This window comes from Callorhinus ursinus, unplaced genomic scaffold, assembly GCF_003265705.2.
Source record: "Callorhinus ursinus isolate GAN/ISIS: 27379988/994484 unplaced genomic scaffold, GSC_fseal_2.0 scaffold51, whole genome shotgun sequence".
Taxonomy (NCBI): Eukaryota; Metazoa; Chordata; class Mammalia; order Carnivora; family Otariidae; genus Callorhinus; species Callorhinus ursinus.
The window spans coordinates 9,604,789-9,630,730 of NW_027397113.1; the positions used below are offsets into that span (position 1 = coordinate 9,604,789).

General features: G+C 36.6%; 1 protein-coding gene and 1 long non-coding RNA gene across 3 annotated transcripts; one reads left to right on the forward strand and one right to left on the reverse strand.

Moving 5' to 3' along the window:
- Positions 1-943: 943 nt before the first annotated feature.
- On the reverse strand, positions 944-20,006 carry MS4A13 (membrane spanning 4-domains A13). 2 transcript variants are annotated; one of them, XM_025878976.2, is made up of 7 exons: positions 19,695-20,005; positions 17,436-17,554; positions 14,919-15,059; positions 11,645-11,701; positions 10,584-10,703; positions 6,128-6,223; positions 944-1,552 (listed from the first exon to the last, which is right to left on the reverse strand). In XM_025878976.2, the coding sequence occupies exons 2-7, from the start codon at positions 17,487-17,489 to the stop codon at positions 1,490-1,492; spliced, it is 531 nt and encodes a 176-aa protein (XP_025734761.1). In that variant the 5' UTR covers positions 17,490-17,554; positions 19,695-20,005; the 3' UTR covers positions 944-1,489. The 2 variants fall into 2 exon arrangements, with proteins under 2 accessions (XP_025734761.1, XP_025734762.1); XM_025878977.2 differs by lacking the exon at positions 17,436-17,554 and having other exon boundaries at positions 19,695-20,006.
- A 105-nt stretch (positions 20,007-20,111) lies between these two features.
- LOC141370970 (uncharacterized) lies at positions 20,112-23,554 on the forward strand. Its single transcript, XR_012375514.1, has 2 exons — positions 20,112-20,423; positions 23,079-23,554. It is a non-coding gene; the product is annotated as an uncharacterized lncRNA (long non-coding RNA).
- The last annotated feature ends 2,388 nt before the right edge of the window (positions 23,555-25,942 follow it).

Here is a 25,942-nt window from a genome sequence, read left to right on the forward strand (position 1 = left end):
TGAGCTAATTTCATTTGAAATGTGTTCCCACCTTCCAGTTTGCTTTGTAAATTAGGATTAATCCCCTGCTGAGAGGCTGTATCCATCATAAAGCTTTATTCCCTCTCCCTCTTATTTTCCAACAAAAGGATTGTTATCTCCTCTGTGCTGCTTCAATTTTTTTCATACTTCTGTTAATATATGTATCACATTGTATCACACAACTGATGAAACCTCTTGAAATTTAAATTATATATTATAATATATAATTATTAAAAATTAGTTTATAATTTAAATTTTAAATGTGCTGTTTTTTTATTTTCTGCCTTGTCTTTCAAGAGGTTTCATCAGTTGTTATCTAATATTATAAAAAGATTTCATGGGTCTAAGAATTCCAGTGCTTAGCTTATGTCTATCAGTTCAACACATATTGAGTCTTCTGTGTGCCAATGACTATATTAAACTTAGGAGTATCAAAGGTTAATAAGGGACCTCACCACAAAGAGTTTTTGTTTTAGGGGAAGAAACAAAGAGTTAACAAATCAAGACTACGCAGTGTGATACATATATTAACAAGTATGAAAAAAACTAATGATGTAATGTATAGTGATTAATATAACATAATAAAATAAAATAAAAGGCAATGAGGACCTTTACATTGGCAGGATATGTATCTCATTTTATAATATAGGAAATAGTTAAAAATAAAAGCCTTTTGAGTCAGCCTAAAAATAAAAATTAAAAAAAAATAAGAGAGAGCTACATGAACTCAGTGGCATGATTAATATTGCTGAGCAAGGCTCTCTGAAGTTCTGTTCCCTATTAGAAGAGAGGGGGAATCTGAATTCTGAAGAGATTTTTGGGAACTTCTCCTTACTACGGAAAAGCAGCTTGAACAGATGATCCAAGCAATGATAAGAAATAAGAAGCCAGGGAAATGAAAGGGAAGAAGGACAGTAGAGACTTTCAGGGCAAAAAGGAACTTTAATGAGGACAGGAGCAGTCAAAGAAAAACAATGAAGGGATTATGAGTTGGATGACTTTTGATTCACACTTTGTTCAGGTAGAAGCTAGTTCAGGTAGAAGAACTCATACTGAAATGTACTCTTGTAGGGGCATACATTATTTAAAGTTTTCCTGAGAATTACATAGTATCGTGCTCCAAGTCTTTATTGCCTGTACTCTAAAGACAATCACAAATCTTTTTTTATGGTCTCTTACAAAAGCTCTGTTAGGGAGAGTTGACAGCTTCAGAGTTAGAGTTGACATGTTCAGAGAGAGAAGATAAATTTTTCCTGTAATAATATATTTAAATAGGGAAAAGCTTTCTACTTGGAGCCTACAAAAATATGTGCAGAGAAATTTTTGAATACCAAGAAGAAAAATCCCAACTTGTTTGTATTTTCTTTTGCACAAAATCTGTGGGCTTTGTAGCAGCCTTGTTATACAGATATCATTAGGGCCCACATCAGGTATGAGCACCAGGAAAAAGCTCACATTTCTAAGGTCTTTAAAAAGTGCTCTCAGCTTCCTCTGTAACAGCTGTGAGACTATCTTCATTATGATGATGACTCTGAAAAAAAAATTAACCTCTTATAAATCATATCATGCTTCCTAAGATCATACATGTAACAAATACTTAGTTTTTTAAAAAAAATAAGCAGTGCTGATGTTTATAGAATAAAATGTTAAAGTGCCATGTGTCCTCTTTGGGTCCCAACTATACTTTACCCCACTCTCTTAACTCCTACTAGACATTTGTAACTTTTTTTTTTTAAAGTAGGCTCCACATCCACTGTGGCGCCCAACGTGGGGCTTGAACTCACAACCCTGAGATCAAGCCCCAACCCGAAATCAACAGTTGGATGTCTAACCAACTGAGCCACCCAGGTGCCCCAGACACTTGTGACTTTTTGGCATACTTCCAAACTTTAACAACAAAAAATTCTTCTTGACTATGAACAGATGCCAGCACCCCAAAGGTTACCTCGTCATGATATTTCCCAATTATTACCTATTTCTTCCTCCCAAAAGTAACTTGTGATTTTGACCTTTAGGTAATTAATCTTTTCTTTTCTTTCCAGTTTTACTACTTGCATCTTTCTGTAAAGATGATAGTTCAGCTTTAGTTTTGCCTGATTTCAAAACTTCATCGGAATGGAATCATAAAGTAGGCATTCTTTGGGTCTTTCTATATTTAACATTATATATGGGAGAGTCAACCATGTTGTTAAGTATAGGTATAGTTCATTTTAATTACTATGTAGAATTTTATTAGAGTAATATACTTCAATATATTCACCCATTTGCAGTGTTTCCACTTTGGGACTATTATGAATATATTGGTACTTTCATGGAAGTGTATCTTAGTACATATGCACACATATTTCTGTTGGGTATATACTAAAAACTAAAATTACTGGGACGCCTGGGTGGCTCAGTTGGGTAAACGTCTGCCTTTGGCTCGGGTCATGATCCCAGGGTCCTGGGATCCAGTTCCGCATTGGGCTCCTCATTCAGTGGGGAGCCTGCTTCTCCCTCTGCCTGCCACTCCCTCTGCTTGTACTCTCTAACAAACAAATAAATAAAATCTTTAAAAAAAATAAATAAAATTACTGATAGGGTATGAGCATCTTAACTTTCCATAATAATGCCCCAAAGGTTTTCAAAGTTGTAATAATTTATATTCCAAGTAGGAGTGAGAGGTTTCTTTTATCCATCGGCATTATCATCACTTAGAATTGTATTTTGAAACTTAATCATTCTGTTAGGAAATGAATATCTCAGTGTAGTTTTATTTTAATGTTATTATTGAAATGGTTGGATTTATGCCCAATACCTTGCTATTAGTTTCCTATAGGTCTTGTGTTTTATGTTCCTCCTTTGCCTATTAATACTTTCTGTATATTATCTTCTTTGTTATCTTATTATATTTTTTGTGTTCTTAGTGTCAGTCTAGGAACTAGACGTGCATCTTAATTTATCACAAACTGCTTCAGGTGCATGCTACTTTAATTCCAGTAAAATACAGAAACTTCATTCTCATGTAGCTCTATTCCTTCCACCTTCCTCTACGCTATTATTGTCCTATATATTACACCTACATGTTATATGCTCAACAGTGCAATGTTTTTAATTTTATAATTTTATCTCTTAAAATTTCAGAGGGAAAAGGAGACAATATATATCTATAGAACAGGGGTTGGCAAACTCTGGAATATGGACCCAATCCGGTTCACTATCTGTTTTGGAAAGTTTAACTGGAACAAAACCATATCCGTTCATTTATATATTGTCCATGGCTTCTGTCATTCTATAAGGTAAAGCTGAGTAGTTATGACAGATGGAATTAAGGTTGATAATAACATGACTTTAAAATAAGGAGATCATTTTGGATTATCTGGGTGGGCCCAATGCAATTTATGCAACCGTCTTTTCAATCAGTTAAGAGCAGCACAAAAGGTATATTTATATTGTTTTTTTACAGTCATCTGCAATAATTACCTTTACTGATGCTCTGTATTTCTTCATGTGTTTTTGAGTTCCATCTGATATCACTTCTTTTTAAAGAACTTCCTTTAGTGTTTCTTGTAAGGCAGTTCTCCTAGCCATGCATTCTGTCTGCTCACTTGTGTGTGTCTTTATTTGCCTTCTGTGTTTGAATGTTAGTTAAAGGATACAGAATTCATGCTTGACTCTTTTCCTCCAACACTCTGCTGTGCCATCTCATTGCCTTCACGCCTCTATTGTTTCTGATGAGAAGTCAGCTGTTAATCTTACTGTGGTTCTATTGTACAGGAAATCATTTTTCTCCTGCTGCTTTTAAGATTTTCTCTCTTTTTTAGTTCAGTTTGGTCCTCAGGTGTCTAGGAGTGAATCTCTTTGTGATTATTCTAATTGGAGATTACTGAGCTTCTTACATATGCAGAATAATATTTTTCATAAAATTTAGGAAAACGTTGGCCACTATTTCTTCAACTATTTTTCCTGTTCCCTCATTTTCTGGGATTCTTATTATTCATATGTTGGTGTACTGGATGGTGTCCCAAAGATCTCTGAGGCACTATTAATTTTTCTTCTCTTTATTTCCTGTTGTTCTTCAGATTGGATGATCTATATCATTCTATCATGTTTGCTAATTTTGTCTTCTGTCAGCACAAATCTGCTATTCAGCCCCTCTGGTGAGTTTTTCATTTCGGTAACTGTATTTCTACTAAAGAATTTCCATTTGGTTCTTTTTAATAATTAGCATCTCTTTTATTTATATTATTTATAAAAAAATTAATAACTTTATTGAGGTATAACTGATATACAAAGAACTGTACATATTTAATGGGTGCGATTAGACAAATTTAAATATATGTAAATACCATGATACCATCACCACAATCAAGGTAATAGACATTCATACTCTTATTTGATGAATCATTATCATCATTTTTAATGTTAATGTTAATTAACATGTTCATTTTTTTAACATTTTTTCTTTAGTTCTTTAAAGTCTCTGTGAAGCCCAACATTTGTCATTCTCTTCCCCCAAAAAACTGTAGCTACTGACTGCTTTTATTCAGGTGTATATGTCACCATTTCCTATTCTTTGCATGTCATATTTTTGTTGTTGAAAAATGGGTATTTTAGACAATATAGTGTAGTGACTCTGGATTCTAATTCCCTTATCTTCACCCCAGAATGGTTGTTATTACTGCCTTTTGTGACTTGCCTGTACTAATTTTGTGGAGTCTGTGTCCCTTGCAGTGTGTGGCCTTTGCTATATCTACTTATGCTTTCCATTTTTTTAAATTCATGTTTTTGTTTTTAAGACTGGTTTAATGGGGTTCTCCCCTGGTCAGCATAAGTAGTCAGCCAATGACTGGTCAGCAGTTTTGCTTAAACACCATGTTAAGGGCTGCACTGTGTCCCCTTAAAGTTCGTATGTTAAAGTCCTAACTCCCAGTGCCTCAGAATGTGACTGTATTTGGAGATAAAGTCCTTAAAACAGTAATGAAGTCATAATAACTAATTAGGGTGGGCTTTAATCCAATCCAAATACTTACTAGTTTTATATGTAAAGATCATTGTTTATAATTTATGCACACCTAAATATATATCTATATTTGTGTAGATGTAGATATATATTTATTTGTTAATTGTCTTTCTTCTCCACTGAAAAGGAAACTTCCTGATGGTAGGGATGTTGTCTTGTTAATCATTGCATCCTTAGTGCCTATTATAATGCCTAGTAAATAGTAGGCCCTCCATAAATATTTGTGAAAGAATGAATGTAGGTATCTAGTTTCTTTTTTCTTTTTTTCTTGAAAGAGAAAGAGAGAGCACAGCATGCAAGAGTGGGGTGAAGAGGGGCAGAGAAAGAGAGAGAGAGAATCTTAAGCAGGCTCCACACCCAGTGCAGAGCCCTACGTAGGCTTTGATCTCATGACCCTGAGATCATGACCTGATTGGAAATCAAGAGTTGGATGCTTAACCAACTGAGCTACCTGGGTACCCTGATATCTAGTTTTTTTTAAAGCTTGTATAAAATAATCATTCTCATAAACTTTTGTAGTACTGTGTATTATTACAGCATTTAGGGATGTTATCAAACTTGTCATTACACTTCTAGGAATCAAATACCTACACACATACTAGTCGTACATGTAAAGATCATTGTTTATAATAAAAAGAAACTGGAAAAAAACTAAGGACGCAGCAAGAAAAAATGTCAAAATAAATACTAAGGAAAAGTATGATGCTACTAAAAGGTATTGTTTTGTTTTATAATGAAAAGATGTTTATGATAGTTGAGAAAAATCATGTGACAAACAATATGAATATGATCACACAATTAGTAAACAAGAAAACTGTGTATAGTGTGTCTGTGTGTTTGTGTCTTTTTTGTTATATATTTGGATGGGTGGGTATGATGAGGACTACAGTAAGAGGACAATAACTTTTTACTCTATAATTTTACTTTATAGTTTCATGTATTACTTACATAACTTTATGAACAATAAAAACAAGGGAAAATTTTAAAGGAAATATTGTGACATATTCCATTTTCACGAGTTCTAACATACTGTGTTATCTTCTTATAGACTGTATGTGCTAGAAATCAGCATCTCTTGATTTGCCAGAGTAGATAAACACTTACCAAACCAATACAGCCAAAGATTGAGTATGTTAATGCAATAGAAAATTCCAAGGGGTAAGATATCAGTAAAACCCGTGAAACTTCTCTTCCAAGTTTCTGAAACCAGAAAATAGGGAGAAATCTTGCATTATTATCTTTAAATATGTTCACAAAAGGAGCTCCTACTATGAGAGTCAAGGAAAACAGGAAAAATAAATAAGCTGCTTTCACCATTCAACTTCCCTAGTCATCTCTACTACTTTGCCTTCCACTCCACTTTTCCCACCCTTAATTTCCCCAGCTCATTATCTTCAGCTTCCACTGGTGGTCTTCATCACTCAGCATCCTTGTCTCACTTCTTACAACTCTTCATTCTCATTATTCTCTTCATGACAGAGTCTCTATCTGTTGGGGTTAATGTAGAGCATGAAATCATCCATAATACCTGGCTTGCTAAAAGGTAACACAGAGGCCGCTGGGGGTGAGGGAAGGTTTCAGAGAAGGGCATAGGCCTTTGGAATGCTGAGGCCTGCGTGACCACTCTGCCATAGGAATGCCGTGGGGAGTTGCCTTCCCCGAAGCCTTCTTAGCTCAAACAGCTGCCCTGTGATCTAAGAGGTGTATGCACTGTCCCCTAGGCTATGTTTAGCAGAACTTGTAGAACAAGCAGATCATATCATTCCCATAAACAGATCCTCCTAGTTGCAGTAAGACCCCTTGTCACACATCACATGCTTGAGAAACAGTGATAAAGTGATAAAGATTTATGATTAACCTGAAGGACCAATAAAGGTGGGAGAATAGAAGGGCAAAGGGTCGTCTCTGAGCACTGACCCCCTTGCCTTCTCCTCTCTTTTACAGCAAAGTGTGGAGTCATCGTTCATCTGTTGGTACAGGGATTGCTGGCCATTCCCAGCATCTATCCAAGCTCTTCAGTCAATAAGATTTGACTCTATCTCCAGTGATAAGATAGCTACTAAGGGATTTTATCAAGCAATTCTCATGTATTGAAACAACTGTTACTAATTACAAACTTACTTAAATTTGTATGTGTGGTGATAAAAATCTCACATGGAAATTGCTGTAACATGATGTGGAAGGATGAGTAAATCCTCAAACAACATCTCACTTGGAAGTATACAGTGATTATGATTTTGATGGGATAATAAAGCAGATCCCTTCTGTTGTGATCAGAAAGATATTTTCAACTACATATCAGGATGAACGATATTGGTCCTAATCCTAAAAATGAATGTAGTTTTTGTGCTGGCTATAGAAAGAAAAGAATGATATTCAGACCTGGAAAGAATAACATTACAATCTCTCTCCTTCAATTCTTTCTCTTCCTCCCTCTCTGTTTTTGGGTTTATTTAGTATCTTTTACGCAAGAAACTATTAGGTGGTAGGGAGTAGACAGTAAGAATGAAATGGCAAAAAATTCCTGCTTTCTCAAGGTTTATATTCAAGTAGAAAAGACAGAAAGATAATATAAGGTAACATATAATTCGGTTACATACGTCAGAATGGATAAAAACTTGCTCAGGAGTTTGAGGGGACAGGAGGTTTGCCCTAAGCCATTCATATCCAGGAAGGCTTCATAAAGAGGTAAGACATTGTAAGCAAGAGTAAGACTGAGAAAAATGGAGGGAAGCAACATTCTAAGCAGCTTTAAATTTTCATTTACTAGTTTTTTTGTAACTTATCTTGCTCCAGAAAAAAATGTAATAGCATAAATTAAAAGTGTGACAAAATAATTAAGAAATGGAGACATAAAATAGAAACAATAATAAAGTTAAAATATATATCACATGACCTATGATTTGATAATGTGAGGAAAAAAATGAATGCAAGAATGAACATGTTTTAAGAAAATGATAAAGCGAGTTTCACTCAGGTATAGGGAGTATATGATAGTAACAGGAGGATAAAGAAAAGGCTATAGAGGGTGTGAAATATCAAGTTACCTTATCAGAATTCTGATTTAATTTTGTTGGCAGAAACACAATTGTAGCATTTTAGCTGAGAAGTACTGGTGACCTCTTTGTTGCCAAGATAGTAAAAAGTCATTTTGTCCACATTCCTTAACTTGTATGTGTCAGTGTTATTCTCAAATTCTGCCCCTGAAAATAGCAAGGTATCTGCCAGAGAAGTTCAAAGAGGCAAACAGCGGAGAGAGTGACTGAGTTCTTGACAGGCGATTTTAAGCCTTTGAGTCCAGTGTAAGTCAGTAAGTGCCCTTTTCTTGCTTAAGTCAATTTGGGTTGTATTTCCCGTCACTTACAACTAAGAGAGTCCTAGTCAATAAAAATTAAAGTGAATAATAAGCAATAATTGGTAATCGGGAAGACAGTGGAGAGAAGGGTGAAGGATGACATCAAGGTTTTCAGCTTTAGAGGCTGAAATAAGGGAGTCTTGCAGCACAGTACTTTTGAGGAGGCAAACTTTTTCCATTTTATATCTGTTGAAGTTGAGATGGTGACAACAGAAGCATATCAAAGTGGAAACATCAAGCTGGCCATTAGAATAAGAGGCCTGGAGTCTGGGAGACAAACAGTTTAACAGGTATGTGTTGGTACTTTCTCTACTGACACATAAAGAAACTCAGGAACAGGGAAGTTAAGAAACGTGTCCTCAGGGTCACATACAGTGAGTACTGAAGACAGTGTTTGAATAAAGTCAGCCTGGTTCTGGATTTAGAATATCAACCATTTTGCTATAAGAGAAGTGTGTTTCAGAGGCATGCACTTTTTGGGATAGCTGAACCTACCTGGGAACACTGATAACTTGATGAGTTTATGGGTTTAGCCAAGCAGCTTGCTTATGTTAGAAAAGCTGGCATTTGGAAAATCTTGTAAAATGTTGGCTGCCTTAGTAAATGTAGAACAGGATTCTATAATCCCTCTAAGAGAAGATTGTGGGTTAGAAATGTAGGTCTAATATATAAGTTCATTCATGTAATTAATCACCGCAAACAAAACTGAAACTTGTGCATTTGGGAGACTGTGAAATTGATCATTAATACTGAGTTCAGATAAATACAGTCTACAGTGGTTTGTAATACTGTTTGCAAAAGGAGAGTCCTGGAAATTATGCCATTATTATCTTAAACTGATGATTATAAGCTTCTGAATAAGAGTGGTCAGCTCAACATAATTTGGTCCAATCCTCCACTTAATAACCTAATTCTTCTTCCTTATCTCTGCCACCAAAATTAGAACTGAAGATTGCCAGAATGAATTTCCAGGGAAAATGGAGAATTTTCTTACAATGTACAGGGAAAATCTGATGTATACTTATTTAAATCAATCCATCATTCATTACACACAATCCATTTTGGGGTACTATTACATCTTCTCTCAACCTTCCATTGTCCTCTAGGCTTTTATTCTTCATGCTTGGATTCCTTCGACTGATGGCCCCTTCACAATATAGTGCAGGTATAGAGAGAGGAAAGTTGAGGTAGGGGGAGCAGGAGGATTATGCCTCATCTACAATGAGTCTTCTCATTAGAATTATTTTTGAATTAAAACTTTCAAGTTGCTATTTTTTGTTTTGTTGTTCAATAATAAAGAGGAGCTCTACTCTAATGTATTCTCATTTGAATGTCCTTTGCAGCACTAATATTCTGTAATTCTGAATTTAAAGCCAACACAATTGAAATAAATCAGTTGTGATATCAGGAAAGATATTCACATTTACTGGAGAATGTTACTATCTTAAGAAGAAATACAGTTACTTCTCTGGTACAAAGTATGTGACTGGATATTCAATTAAATGGAAACAAGACAGATTCACGCACATGTAGCATTTGAACACAAAACAAAATTCATGTGAGACAGAAAAATAAGCTGTGTATGGGGGCGCCTGGGTGGCTCAGTTGGTTGAGCATCCAACTCTTGATTTTGGTTCAGGTCATGATCTTAGGGTCTTGTGATGGAGCCCCACATTGGGCTCCAGGATCAGTGGGGAGTCTGCTTGAGGACATTCTCTCTCCCTCTCCCTCTGCCTCTCCCCCCACTTGCGCTCTCTCTCTTTCTAAAATAAATAAATAAATCTTAAAAAAAATAGGCTGTGTATGAAAAGCTCTGTGTTAAACCAGAAATTACCAGGTGTCTACATTTCCAAATATATGCATCAGTAGCAGAATTCTTTTGTTGATTTTGGGAATGGTTTTAGGGTCTAGGATTATACATTTCTTTCATTAAGAGAATCATCAGTGACCCCATGCCTAATGCATATACATTTATCACTGAAGCTTTCACATTATCTACTTGCTTTATTTTAATTGGGCATGTCAGGAATTCAAACATTCTATTAATATTTACCAAAAAATCATGTTAGAATTATTTTTGAATTGAAACTTTCAATCAAGAGGTTACTACTTAAACCAAAGAATTTCTTGAAGACTAATAAAAGTCTTATTTTACCTCCAAAGGCTTTAAAACCTTGGAAGAGAATTGTTTGAATGGTCACTTACTGCTTGTCCATAATTCCTGTATGACACGGAATTAAAAGAAGACAACTCAATTGTTGTTAGAATTGATGCAATAACTGCAACAATCATGCAGAAGATGTTCATCATCAAAGCAAATGTAATCTGAAAAGAAGATACATGGTAAACCTGTTATATTCTGAATAAACACTTAGGTTAAACAGTTTGTATTGCTGAAAAAAAATCATTTTGTCAAAACTCTGATCTAGTTTCTGAAGCTTTAGAGGTGCTGGAATGCTTGCCATTACGATAAAATATCTTCCTGGTTTACATGAAACCCAGTTAATCTGGAGGGAACAGTGAAATATCACATCAGTAAGCATCAGTCTTCCATTTGAGCTAAAAAATGTATTTTACAATATTCTGAGTCATTTGAAAGAAAGATTGTTAAGATAGGATTTGAACAAAAGGAGATCCACTATAAAATGGAAAATGAAACAAAAAAAGATGGAAAATGACTGCTTGTAGAAATAAGCCAAACAAGATTCAGTGATTTTTAATCCAGGATTTTCATTCTCTAGGGAAATCTATCAATATCTTTGGATATGTTTTTATCTGTACAATTGTGAGATCAGACACATTGATTTCTTAGCTCTAGGAGTCTAAGATTTTTTTCTTTCCAACATCTTATCTATACCATAGATGGATCTTCTGGACAGATCCTCTATCTTATTACAAGATATAATCCTGTTCCCAAACTAGGTAGTTAGGACAATGAAGTTTTACAGTAATATTTTATCTATATATAAAGGCATTATTAGGTCCTATTAAATTTTTTCACTAGTAAAGTTCATACAATGTTAAAATAAGGTAGAATACCAAACAAAAAAAAAACCCCTATATTTAAATTTAGAACTTTTACATAATGATTCTAATTAATATAGAAAGTTTGTCTACAGTAAGTTATGTGCTCCTAGATTGTCATTTAATTATTTTACAAGTAGGGTAGATTCCTTCATTGCTTAGGTACTCACTAAAACCTACTTAGCTTTGTGACAAGTGTGACAAATTCACTATTGTTTTCTAAAGCAATGCTCTCCACTTACCATGCCTTGAGTTGGATGCCTTACTGCTCTTATTATGGAGCCTCCTGCAATGATAAACTGGATATAAAAACATATTTATAAATACTCATTGATAATGCTCATAAACTTAAGATGTATTTTTAACAACTCCCTCTTCCAGGTCAGTTATTTTTAGAATACCAAGAATAACAAAATATAAAGAAGTTTCAGTAGAAGGGGTCAGGACAAGTTTCCATCATATAGTCATGAACTAAAAGCTAATAGCTGGGTCACTAATCACAGAAACATAGGGGACAGTGGGCAGAATTCAGGTTGTGGTATATACCAAAGATGACTTAAAGAGTCCTGAATCAGGGGCCAAGTTTGCTTATATCTGTGCATGCCTTTTGAACTCATTTGATTATCATTTCAAATGCTATCCTTCCTAATAAAATAAAGCCATTGATTGCAATTATTGTATACATATCCAAATGTGAAAAAAGTGGTTCATGAGTCTATTCCAAATTGTGTTTGTACAAAATATATCTCTTGAGACTGTGGCCATTATTAAAGTAACAACTGTAATTCATGTTTTTGCCTTTTTTAAAAAGAGTTTCCATTATTTCACACCAGATTACTTTGTCTATTTCCCAGAAGTGTAAAGTTATGTCATACTGTTTGAAGGTGAGCTGCATACTTCCCTTGGAACATTCCTTTTGTCTTATCTGTTTTAGTGGATTTTACAAAGATCTAAGTCAAATGATAATCTGTGGAAAAACAGCACTCATGCTATACCATTTATAGGAAGGCCAAACCTTAAAGCTTACTAACTCCTCCAGGATAACTTAAATTTACACACACAGCACTTCATTCTGTAATAAAAGCTGAGATTTCTGAGGAGGTACACAGTGAACAGAAGAACATAAAGTTGAATTATAAACTGGAGTGTGCTGTAGCTAGATTACCAAACCACGCGCTTCACAAAATGCCTTTCAAGGTTATGAGAGTTTTGCACTGGATTAAATTTAACTGAAATTTTAGATAATTTATTCTAGGAGCTACACATGCTATTTTTATAACATGTACAATTAAACACTGAAGGTCACGAATCATCTGGATTTTGTCTGCAAATCCACTATTGTTTTCTAAAGCAATGCTCTGACAATTGTGAGCCAATGTATAAAGGCAGAGGATCTCCTAGGGGCCACTGCTTTCTCTGTAGCCCTCTCAAGTGGTGGCCATTTTCTCTTCCAGCCCTTATAACTTCCCTCTCCTCCAGCTTTGAATCAAACATCATCAGATTCTATCACCACTATCCAGCCTGGCTGAAGTCATCAACTGATGACTTGGTCACTCTAGTCTTGGTGATTTTAATTTCTGTCTCACTCTCTCTCTAACACCTCTTAAACCTTGGTGTGATATATATATATATAAAGATACATTTTATATATATATATAAAATCCTTCTAATACCTGGGTCTTATGTTTCTTTGAACTTCTCTTCTCTAATCCTCTGACCCCATCCTAGCTCAGTCACTCACTCCCATATTCATTCTCTTGTGCTTGTTTCTGCCAATAAGGATGACATCTTTCAAATCTCATTTCCAAGTATCCCACTATGACCACCAGCTTCTATCTTTCTCCATCATGTCCTGTAGTATCACAACTTTAACGATTCTTTGAACCCATCTGCATCTATAATCAAGCCCCTCACCTCTCTGTTATATTCTCTACTTCACCAGCTTAAATTTCATGGTTAACTATTACACTCACTTATATACACTTTCAACTCGTTTGCACTGTTCTTATTTGATCACAGATGCATGGTTAAACCCAAATCCTGATTAAATGCAGTTCTCCTTCTCACTGAATGCCTGAACCCATGCAGCCAAACAGGACTTGAGAAAGACACACAACCCTCTTGACCCATATCTCACTACACACATTCTGTTCCTAAAGCTTAAGTGAGCTCTTTATCTTAGTGAAAGTCTAACTACTTTTCCACAATGCATACACTCTCTTTTTCTAGGTGACTATTTCATATCCTCTCTTCAAACAACCAATTCATTATCCCATTCTCCTTCTCAGCTCATGATCTGGCTTCTTAATTCACTGAGATATTTGAAGCCATCAGAAGAAAAGTTCCACAAGCTCCCAATATCCCATCTACCTACCTATCAAAATTTGTCCTTTCTTTGTTTCTCCGCCTTTCCATCCTGTTACCCACCTTGGCACTATTTACATTAAAGATGGATAATTCTTTCTTATGAGGGCTATCCTATACTTTGTAGGGTATTTAGCCATATCCTTGGCTTCGGCCTACTAGATGCCTACCCCAGCTGTGAAAACCAAAAATATCTCCGGACATCACCAAATGTCCTCTGAGGGGCAAAACCACCTCTAATTGAGATCCACTGCTAGAGATGAACTGTCCATGAACCTAAGTATTTGTGTATTAAAATTCATCACCTCTTGCCTATCCCAGTACAGGATTCTAATAATCCCTCCTTCCCTCCATTTATTTCATATTGATTTTCCCTCTTCTGGTTCAGTCCCCTCAGTAAAAGACATGATACTTCCAACTTACTGAAACAAATAAGCAAACCTTGTCTTGATCCAAACTTCCTCCCACTACTACTTCATTTCTCAATGCCACATTACACCAGAGTCCTTAAAGGAGTTTTATTTGCTGTCTCTATAGTCTTCTCCTCCCATTATTTCTTAAACCAACTCCCGTCAGGTTTTGCTTCACCATACCACTGAAACTACTTGTCAAGTTTATTGCTAACTCCAGTGGTCAATTCTCAGCCTTATTTGGCAAAATAACAGAATTTAATATAGTTTATCTTTCCCTATTTGTTCACTCAGCTTTGAGGATGCCATACTTTTCAAATTTTCCTACTAACTTATGGCTATCTAGAAACCACAGAAGAATGCAGGTAATGACAAATTTAGAAAATGTGTGAGTAGACTCATTGTGTGAAGAAGATAAGGACCCTAAATACGAAAATTAACCATGCTAATGGATATTATGGTTAAGATTCTTTGTCTTTCACATATCTAAAGACAATCCAACCTAAGGTTGTCATTGTGTATTCCCTCCTGTATCCACATCTCTTATAACAGCACTGGTAAGTTAAAGGTACTAAAAAAACATGTGTTGAAAGAAAGAATTTGATTTTGAATAAATTACCAACATGGGATTTACTTACATAATTCTCCTGAAATCTCTGTTTAAAAACTGTTCCCTATGTTCCACTAGTGGCATGAATAGTATTTATTGAATGATTAAATCATATAAATATATTCTACTCACAATAATTCCCCATAAAGCACATCCTGTTTTGTAAGTTATAGGTTCATACGTCCCAAAGACTCCTCTAATTTGTCCCATATACAAAATCAATAGGAAATACCACATGAAAACATGAAATATGCCAATCATAATCTGGAGAGCCTGTGAGAAGAAAATGATATTAGTACCAAAACCATGTAATTTATAACATTATTCCAGTAAGTGTTAACTCTAAGAAATATTCAATACTTTTGTGAAAGATAAAAGTTAAATAGCAATGCACTTACCATGTATTTTCTGGACTGGTTAGCCCCAAAGGAAAGCCCTAACCAGGAAGTACTGAGGTTTACCAAATAGGAGTCAACCATTCTTGGAGCATCAGACTGTTCAATGATAATTCTAGTCAATTCTCCCATAAAATAGTTGACAATCTGACCCTTACTACTGGCTATCCTCCCTACCTATCAAGTAATGGCATGAGAGGAGAACACTGAAGCTATTTGGGGGAAAATATGGTTACTAATCTATTTGGATGCAGGAAACCTTATATCCAATATATTCTTGTATATTAGTAATTATTAAGGTTGAACCACTTTTTGCATCTTTTTGAAGGTTTACCTTTGCCTTCAAGGTATATTTGGTATGTATCTTTATCACAAGCATGCTGTTGTGAGGTACAGTCCAACACAGAGATACAAAGAATATCCAGTGTAGGCTTGCTTGTACAAGGTCTTCCTATTGGATAGGGGATGAGCTGGTGGAGGGGTGAATTATTACCCAACTTTAATTTGTAAGAAGATAATTACAATCCAAGTAAATATGTGCCAGTAAATTTATTTCTCAATTTATATGTGGACTAATATTTCATATACTGAATCAAATTTTTAATTACTGTTTAAAAATTTTAGAGGATTGGGGCACCTGGCTGGCTCAGTCGGTAAAGCATGTGATGCTTGATCTCAGGGTCATGAGTTCAAGCCCCATGTTGGGTGTGGAGCCTACTTAATAATAAAAAAAAAAAAGTAAAAATTTCAGAGGATACACTATTTTTACTTAACATAAACTTTAATAGGAAGCTATTTAATGCTTTAACTTTAATAGTTCCAGCTCTTTGTAAAGTAGTCTAAAAACACATAAATGCAATCAGCTAATATTAAAGATACATTTTAGAGAATACTCCATTATAGAAAGATGACTTTTTCAGTAACAATCTTATGCACTTTTATAGATTTAGAATTTTAGATTTCCTCCGCATCAAATTTGGAAGAAAGGCATTATCTTCAGAGATTCTTTGGATTTGACTAGGAGAAAATCTTCTACTAGATAGCAAAATCCTTGAGAGCCTGGACTTTTGTAAAGTGATCTCACTGTTGTCACCAGCCTCTAAAAGTGGGAATCCAGTAAACATCTCTTGAACAAGCACATCAGAATGGACACTAATCCCACATGACTTTCCCAACTCTTAAGTGAGCTTGAAAAATAGTGTCTCCCTTTATAACTGGCGGTTGTCCTATATAATACTATGAAATATCCAAGTAAAGAAAGCTTGAAAAGAACTCTATAAGAAAGCAAGGCTGCTAGTGTGTGGAGAAGAACAAGATGGGTTTTCTCATTTAAAAATTGTTCTTAACCTACATCCAATGAATGGCATTTCAGGAGGTCATAGGCCTCTTCTCCACACACAGAAATATGAGTGCAAAGGATTACAATATATACATGAAGCTGGGGAGAAGATCCAGAGCTTTCTTCCTATGTCTGAAGGGGTCTGTGACTCCAAAGAGATTAAGAACCTCTGCTGAACAGTCAGATGGGAGACAATCTACACAGCGGCCAAGTTCAAAGGAAAAGTTCACATCTGGTGGAAAAGTTCTTTCTCTTTCAAATGTGAAAGAGCATGATCTTCATAATTCTTTGGTGTTTATTAAGAGATAGCTAAGCTCTCTGTTTATAATTGAAGAGACAAATTAATAATCATTAAATTACACAGACATCAATACAGTAATTGAAAGAGATCAGCAAGAGATCCCTCTCCCAGTTTAAAAAAAATACTTCTTTTTCTTTTATTCCTTTTTGGTATTTATCTACTACCCTATGTATGTTGGTTTAGTCAGTATGCTTATTATCTGAGCACATATTTGTGTATGAAGAGACATGAGATCAGTTAAAATTTGTAGAAGACAATCAGTATTTAAAAAAAACATTTTTTGGGTGAAGGGGAGTGGGAGATACAGGGAGATTCCAGTTATGGAATGAATAAGTCATAGAAATAAAAGGTACAGCAAAAGGAATATAGTCAGTGATCTTGTTATAGCACTGTATGGTGACAGAGGGTAGCTATGTTTGTGGTGAGCACAGCATAATGTATAAATCACTATGTTGTACACCTGAAACTGATGTAACATTGTGTGTCAACTATACTCAAAAAAATTTTTTTAAACCCATTTTTGACTTAACCAAATATGCCCCTCTCCAGATTCAAGAATAATCCTTAGTAAATTGAAATATTCCTGAATTTAGTCAAAGTGAAGTCTTACTTACCCCTAAAACAAGACTATCTGCTGTAGAGATTTTTGAACACATACATGGAGCCATACTACCAGCATTTCCTCTAGATGATTATGCTTCTAATCTTTGCTGATATTTTTATTAGCAAACTTCTACAAAACAATACAAAACACGTATACACACTGTGCTCAAAAGAAAATACTTAAGTTTGATTGTTTCCCTACTGTTTTACAACCACCTCCCCAAACTCTGAAGCAATTGCTTTCTTCTTTCTGTGCTTAATTTTGTAAAGGCATCAGCTTGCATCTACCTATTCTGAATAATGGCCTCCATAAGTGAAAACCCTCTCTCTAAGGCTAAAAAGTAGAGGCATATTACAGTTATTCTCTCTGAGTTGTAAACAGTGACTCTGGATGATAAAGTACGAACACTTAGGGAACAGTGTTAGAGAATTTTCAGTAAAGCTTTTAACAACTTATTTGCAATTCATAATCAGTTCAATGCAATTCATAATGCCATATTTGCATTTCAAAACCAAGTTCTTGTACTTAAATTCATCATGGGCTCATGATTTTTTTTTTTCTGTCACATACTTGCTATCTAGTTCTTCTTTATGTGAAAGAACTTTTTCTGCCATCAGACAACTTACCAAGTTGCTTCCACAATCCTAAAGTCTTCTCCTAGGGGTTCTTTTGTTGTTATCGCCCCCCACCCCGTTATTCCTGCATTTCTGGTGTTCAGAAAACCTGGCTAATAACTATATCCTTTGTGGATGTGACATTACATTGTTCTACATCTTCTAACAGGTCTTACTTAGGTCAGTAACATGAATCATGCCACTTAGCCAGGTGATCATCTAATGGATGATATTAAACCCTGAATCTTGGTCCTTTCGAAAGGAGGGTTTGAATAAATGACCGCTCATTCCCTATACCCTTAAAATCTCATGATTTGATTATTTTAATGCGTCTTTGGTTTCTAAAATTGATTTTTGGTTTCTAAAATTGATATCTCTTAATTCTATAAAGTACAGAGACAGAAAAAAGCTAGGTAAGAATACAAGAGCTATTGACAGTAGAGAAAACAGTATGTTAACAACTTAAGTATAAAGAATAAGTTTCATATATTAAACAGCACCTTTGAGAAATGCCAAAGAAAGGCAGGCCTAAAGGCACCCAAGATTAAGATTAATCATTCTGTTATGCTTAAATAAAAGACATAGAATTACAGAATTCATATATAAAGTAATGAGGAAGTTATATCTAGATTGCTATTGTCACTTTTGAGAAAAAAGGAAAATAATAAAAAACAATTAGCCCTTTTTATATGTATAAAAATTCTCACAGTTGCTAGTGGAAACACCATGAGTGACTTGGGGAGAATATTTAGCATCCCTATAGTCTCCATCAGGCCCCCACCAGAACCACCCCAGGTGAAGTACCAAGAAAAAATAGGTTGCATGTGGTGTTTAAAATTCTTCAGCTTAATTGATGGAAGAAAATAAGAAATTCTACAATATTGTTTCTGGAATAAATGATGGTTAGAATTTTTTAGAAAAACATTCTACAATACTCCATAACCCAGTTAATATCTCATTTTCGTAAAAAAAAAAGATAAAAAATAAAAATTAATTTCTTTTTATTTTCTGGTGATCTCATCACTAATCCAAAAAGCAGCTGCAGAACAAGCCCCTAGCCCTTATTCCCAACCCTATCCTCATTCCCTACCCCTGCCTTAAAGACACAGGAATTCTGGAACAGTCACAGAGAGCTTATGTCTGGAAGCCACTTCTCCATCTTTAGCAGGGATGCGACTCCTGTCTTCAGAATAAAGTTCAAACTCTTTGGCAGGGCCGATAAAGCCCTTCGTGAGCCCTGCCCACTTTCTCGGCCTCGTCCAGCCCCTCCCTGGGTTTCTGCCCTAATGGCTCCAACAGCAACCTTCTTTGGGAAGGCTTCTCTGCCCCAGTCGTTAGCACTCCTCTCCTTGCCCTCCTACAACACAGTGTTGTCTAACTCTGGATGATCAGGACTGGCTCCCAAGGCAATGTGAGCTCCCGGAAGCCGAGGAATTCACTTCTCCACGTCCAGGGCCAGTCCTGGGCTGCGACCGAGGGGCTCACCCTCCATGAAGCGGACGGGGCTGGGCGCACAGGCGGTGGGTGAGTTCCAGCGACTGCACAAGGATGGACCGGGCAGGAGAGGGAAGGTGGGGGACACCGAATTCTATCTCCGCGCCCCTTTTTCAGCTTTTAACACTTAAGAAATACTGTAAGCAAAGCGACATCATTACCCTTCATTTTACTTGTTCAAGGTCCTAAGGATCGAGTTTCGCCCTCTTGGGTCCAGGCCCAGGCTGAGGGAGCGGAGTCCCGGCGCGGGCCGGTCCCCTTGCCGAGGAGCGCTCCTCCAGCACCCGGTCCGGGGCCTCCCGCCAGTGCCCAGGCCCAGATCAAGAGGCAGATGTCAGTGGGCAGCGCCCTCAGGGCCAGGTTCCCAGACGCTGCCGGGCAAGCATCACTGAAGCAGCAAGGAGCCCAGGACCCAGCAGGCCCTCAGGCTCCTCAGGCCACGCGGGCCTCCAACGGCAGCGGCGAAGGCGCTGCCCTCGTGCGCCTGCGCACCCACTCCTGGTACGTGGCGGGGGCGGGGAAGGCCGTGTGCGCAGACTCACTAGGGCTTTGAGGACCACGTGGTCAGACTCGCGGGAACTACGGCTCGGTGTCTGGAGAAATGGCTTCTCTAAACATCTATTTCTGATATTGGCCCTTCTGGTGCATTCGCTGCAGAGCGACTCAGGATCACTGATGAAAAGTCAGTCCCTCACCTCTGTCCTCAGAGGAAAATTGTAGCGCAAATGCATTTTAGGAGGTGTAAATATTGAAAAAGGCAGTTGAGTCAGTGACTACCCTCCACCTTTTTTGTTTTTGTTTTTTTTTAAAAAGTTAGAAGCCGAAGAAAGAAATAAATGAAGAAGCTATTTGGCAAGACACCAGAATGACTTTCTCATCCACCTGCTGAGGTGAGTTTACGTTTCAGTTTATACCTGGTGTCAGTTTTCTATTTGATGGGGAGAGTTGTTAAAACAGTGTGTGTGAAAAGATGTGTAAAGAAGTGGAGGTAGCAACTGTAAGATTCTGAAGGGTCTGATGTGGTAGATGAGGAAGTCGCGGGGGGGAACCTCAAGCAAAAACTGTGATCTTAATTTAACTGAGAAGTACGGGTACTCCTGTTACGCAACACTCAAGACTTACTGAGGCAGTAAAGTACCTGGAGAGCAGACAGTCCTGCAGCTACTGAAAGTTATGAAGTCTCGTTTGTTCCAGGAAAATTTTGATTGGTATTTTGGGAAAATTAAAATTCAAGCTTGTGATGTAAATATTTAGTAAAACATAAATAATAGTAAAACATTCGGGAATAGAGACTGATTTTTCTTTTATAAAGAAATTGCCTAAATGACACCAACACCTTTTTTTATTTTTTATTTTTTTTGCCAGAGCCAAATTACAGTTATATCATAAAGCCACCGAGATTTTTTTATGATCATTTATTGTTCAAAAATCAGTTATAAACTCAATAACTTTATTATTAGTCTCATAGCTAGCTTCCTTATACATTGTTACTGTGCAGCCCTCTCAATTAAAAGAAAAAAAATATGTCCAGGATGTTCTAATGGCTTTACATTTTGTATTGGTCATTATATCACTGAGGATATGAGTTTTAGTTGTAAGTAATAAAGCTGTTTAGTTTCTGACATTAGGATTGTTCTTTTCTGCTTTACCTGTTTGTGAGCAGAGAGTAATCTGACAATACTAAGCATTTTATGTGCTGTAGAAGAACTCACTTGAATGGGTTTTCAATGTCAAGATTATGGAATTAGTAGAAATGAGAGTCAGTTCTGATGAGATGACTCCCTATTGTAACTTGCTACCCTGATTGATTGATTTTGAGAGAAGAGAGCTATCTTTTCCTTTCATCTAAGGTTTACCCAACAGTCTTTGGAAATTAGCTTGGATTTGATGATGTTCTTGGATGGGGACCAAATATGTATTTGTATTTGTTCAGTGAATACAAATACATACTCATATATATTCAGTATGAACATAGACAAGAATAGATGATAAGTCAAACTGCGGGATACGCAAAGTTCCTTGGCACTTCTTAATTCCTTTGATAATATTACAGATCAATCAACCAGTTTTGCTTTTCTCTATCCCTATAAACTGGGTTTAGAAATTTAGAATTAATTTCATTCTAATTTTTGTCACTTGGTTCTCAAAACTGCTTCCTTCAACAATGGAGAGGCAGTCAGTCATGATATGACATCCAATATGACTTACTTTTTTTTTTTTTACTTTTACTTTTGTCATTTAAAATATTTTTCCATGCAGGTTATGTTGTTAATTTCCCTTGAATCGGTTCTAAGAACAACAAAGGCATTATGAGGATAACAAAGACATTACTAGGAAATGTGCTGAGACCACTATGTTTGATATAATCAATGTTGTTAAGACCATTGTTGGGGGATCATGATAAGCATTCCATCAGCTATAAGCCCGCATAAAATATTTCGTCCAAATTGCTGTGAGGAATTGTATTTTACTTATGCACAGGACAAAACACATACTTCCTCTGTGTAAACAGGTTATTCTAGTAAGAAAAATGGAAGTAAATCTGTGTAACACTGGGGAAACTTAACAATTGAGTTTATTGTAGGTGTGCAATATGTGTATATTTATATAAAATATAGTATATATGTATATGGATACACATACTTGAACACACACATGTATGTAGTAGATACTCATTTTCATATAGTTAGCGTTATTACATTACTTTAAGGAAATGCTAATTAATAGTTTAAAAATTATTTTGCTCCCTTTTTTTTTTTGCATTTACTATGTCCAGGCAATATGTTATGTGCTTTACATGTGTTTAAAGATAAAATCAGATACATCAAAAATTTGAAGAGTTTGAGCAAACATTGACTCGAATTGGGCAACACCAAATTGAAAATGGTTGGGAACACCTCATCAGCAAGAGCTAGGGGAAAGGTTTTTATCTAGAAGATGTGGAAGCAAAGCAAGGAAATTATTTGATCGGCTGTAGTTTAGACAGCTGCCTTATTTGAGAGAGCTTAGTTAGCTGTGGTTAGTTGTTCTTAAGTTTAATTTTCTCGGGTTGGAGTGCATTGATTCTGGCTTTGGTTTCGGTTTGCTTATGTAGGCTATCAAGGCGTTAGAACCACTCTGGTCTCGGGGCGCCTGGGTGGCTCAGTTGGTTAAGCGACTGCCTTCGGCTCAGGTCATGATCCTGGAGTCCCGGGATCGAGTCCCACATCGGACTCCCTGCTCCTTGGGAGCCTGCTTCTCCCTCTGACCCTCTTCCCTCTCATGCTCTCTATCTCTCATTCTCTCTCTCTCTCAAATAAATAAATAAAATCTTAAAAAAAAAAAAAAAAGAACCACTCTGGTCTAACGGCCTTCTTGTTTAGCTGCTTTAACACATTGGCTTATCCTACTTAAACTGAACCATTGTTACTATTTTAACTGGTGAAAATACTGAGGCTTGAGGAGGTTAGGGATCTTGTTCATAGTTGTACAACTTATAAATGTGCAAGTTGGGGTTCTAACTCTAGCAACCTGGCTCCAGAATCTGTACCACTTTGCTTTCTCAGGCCTCCTTCAGGAAGAGCTGTGCTGTATGACTGTCGCAGAATTGTGTAAAGAATACTGTTGGTGAAATTACAAGGTCTAGGGATGGTTCTCAGCCCCACTTCTGGCTGTGTGTACTCCATTGTACTACTCTTTGACTTTGTTTTCCCCTCTGTCTTACAGTGTAAGTCCCTGACATTAAGCTTTTGATTGCCAGTGCATCCATTTCAAAGACATCCCTCTCAAATAAATGAATTGCCAGCTGTATAACACAGCTACTAGCAAAACAACTAGAGAAAAAATAGGCCACTCCACCTCAGAAGATTCCCTTTTAGAAAGCTCTGTCTGGTTAACGTAGATAACTAACTGCTGGAATGACCTCACTTTTCCCTTCCTGTGCCCTAATTCCAGCTCTTATGTCTTAAATTCACTCATAAAGAGTGAACCCAAGAAACTGTAGGTACTCTACCTTCAACTCTAATAAAGGCAGAACCCCAGGTTGGTGCTTTCTCTCTGTCTCTCTCCCTTGCCACATGGCCCTTGGGGCATGCTGTGGACCTTCCAGGCCTTGTGAGTAGTAAGTCCTGTCCTTCAAAGTTTCCTGATGGTTGTTGCTGAAGTGCAACCTACAATCACAGTAAGAACCACAAGGGTCATTCCCCCACTTGTTTCGGTAGGGGGAACATCTGGGGGGGCTGCCATGAGTAGTAGGGCTCAGGCGAGGGCCTTAGGCATTCAGGTCAATAACATCACTATCAGTAGGCTGAGACCAATAGAACTGGACATTGCAGCCAGCATTATATGACTATATGAAGTGATATTTGGCCAGAAAGTCTGTACCAGATTATAAGTGTTGCTAAGTTCTTAGGTGAGTGGCAGGAATTGTGAAAATAAAGTCAGATTGCGGTGAGGTTTAAACTGGATAGGCACCACAAGTGAAGAAAGAGACTGGTGCAGCCCGCTGAGTACCAGTGAGCCAGCCAGTAGAAGCGAGTGAAGGGATATTCATTTTTATTTTTTTAAAAGATTTTATTTATTTGAGAGAGAAATATTTATGTTTCTTGAGTGAAGTCTTTGTACTCAACTCCAGTGTTTATTACTTGTAAATAATAAGTACCTGCTTGTGGGGAGGGGCAGAGGGAGAGGGAGAAGCAGACACCCCACTGAGCAGGGAGCCCGCTGTCAATGGTCATTGCCGGGCAAGGCATATCCATTTTTAGAGCGAAGTCTTGGCATTTTTTTTCAGTCTTCCTCACAGAGCAGGAGCCTCGTTATAGTCCATGTGCAAATGAGAACTCCTCCTTTCTCCATGGGGATCAAGCCTGGTTTGACCCAGGCTGGGAACTGGACTTCATGTCCTGCACTTACAGCTTGATCTTTAGATATTGGAACTCAAAGCTTCCTGCAGGATCTTTTCCCCTGATTCAAATCACTCCTACAAATAGATGCCTGGGGACCCTTGGCACCTCCCTCCCAGTCACCCAAATTTGGGATGGGTTTGGCCAGCAGCTGCTCCATGGGACAAGGGGACAGTTGTGACTGATTGATTTTTAAAGGGATTTAACAAATGCAAAATATACTCTGGAAAAACCTTTCAGAAATGTTGTATAGGCCTGGCATGAATCAGTGATATGTATGTATCTTTGATGTATTTGTAGATTCTGGAAAGATAACTCTGAATCCATGCATTTCATGAAATCTTGACCTAAGTCTTAGCATTTACAATTGGTTGACGCCCTGGAGCTCTGGAAATCTAATAATAACCTGTGTTTTTCTGAGGAGGGAAGACACTAAATATAGGATGCACTTGGGTTTTCCTTGTATAGCTTCAGTTATATTTCTTGAGCGAAGTCTTGGTACTCAAACCCAGCATTTATTACTTTTATATGAAAAAAGCACATATATACTGGTATTAAGATAAAGCCTGCTCTATCCTGTTTTATATTACCCCAAATAAAAAGTATATAAAACCTTAATTTTATGTAATAGCTTAGCACAGTGTTTGGTCACAAAGTAGTAATGTAATTTTTTTTTTGAGCAAATGAATAAATAAATGAGTAAGTTTTTAGATAATCCAGAATGAAAATCCATAAGTCCTTTAATAATTTAGTATTAGTATTATAAGTAATTTAGTATTTTAGTAATTTAGTATTAGTAATAGGCATATGACTTCTGTGCTGGGATATAATATTTCTACTCCAGTCACTTTCTCAGGTCTTGGGTCACAGGTGCATTTTTAGAAACCTTAGAAGATTTTAAACTTAAACTTTGATTTTATTTTTCACAGGAAATCTAACACTTAGATGACATAAGTATCCAAGGAACAGCATCCTTGTTTTTCTCAAGCACACAGAACCGTGCCCTGTACAGAGTAGGCACTCAATTAATTTTGATTAGTAAATGAATACTTTCCCCAGTTGCATAAAAACACGATTGCATTGTTTAAAATGAATCCACTATATAAGAATTTTATGCTTACAGCATAGTTAAAATTGTAGAAGTAGGCAGTCTTGTTTTTTACACTTTACAGCCTCAACTTAAAATACAAATTTTGGATGGTTGAAACCCAAATCTATTAGCATCTTTTGACTCTCCAACAAAAAGAGGAGTTAGGGGGGCAAATCCATTGACACTCTAGATGTTGAGTTAAGGGACTCTCAGGTGGGATTAAAAGTAACAGGGTATAATACTTTTTGATAGCTGTATAATATTCCATTGTATATATATACCCCATATCTTCTTTATCCATTCATCCTTTGATGGACATCTTGGCTCTTTCCACAGTTTGGCTATTGTGGACGTTGCTGCTATAAACATTGGGGTGCACATTGTCCCTTCGCAGGTATTATGCTGAGCGAAATAAGTCAATCAGAGAAAGACATCTATC

Excerpts from the sequence above, each read along its gene's own strand:
- MS4A13 (XM_025878976.2), bottom strand. The coding sequence starts at position 17,489 with ATGGCTCCATGTATGTGTTCAAAAATCTCTACAGCAGATAGTCTTGTT. Across the intron at positions 6,224-10,583 it reads ACAGGAATTATGGACAAGCA|AAACTTGGAAGAGAAGTTTC; the intron begins GTAAGTGACCAT and ends TTCTGGTTTCAG. Across the intron at positions 1,553-6,127 it reads TCTTTGGCTGTATTGGTTTG|AGTCATCATCATAATGAAGA; the intron begins GTAAGTGTTTAT and ends TTTTTTTTTCAG.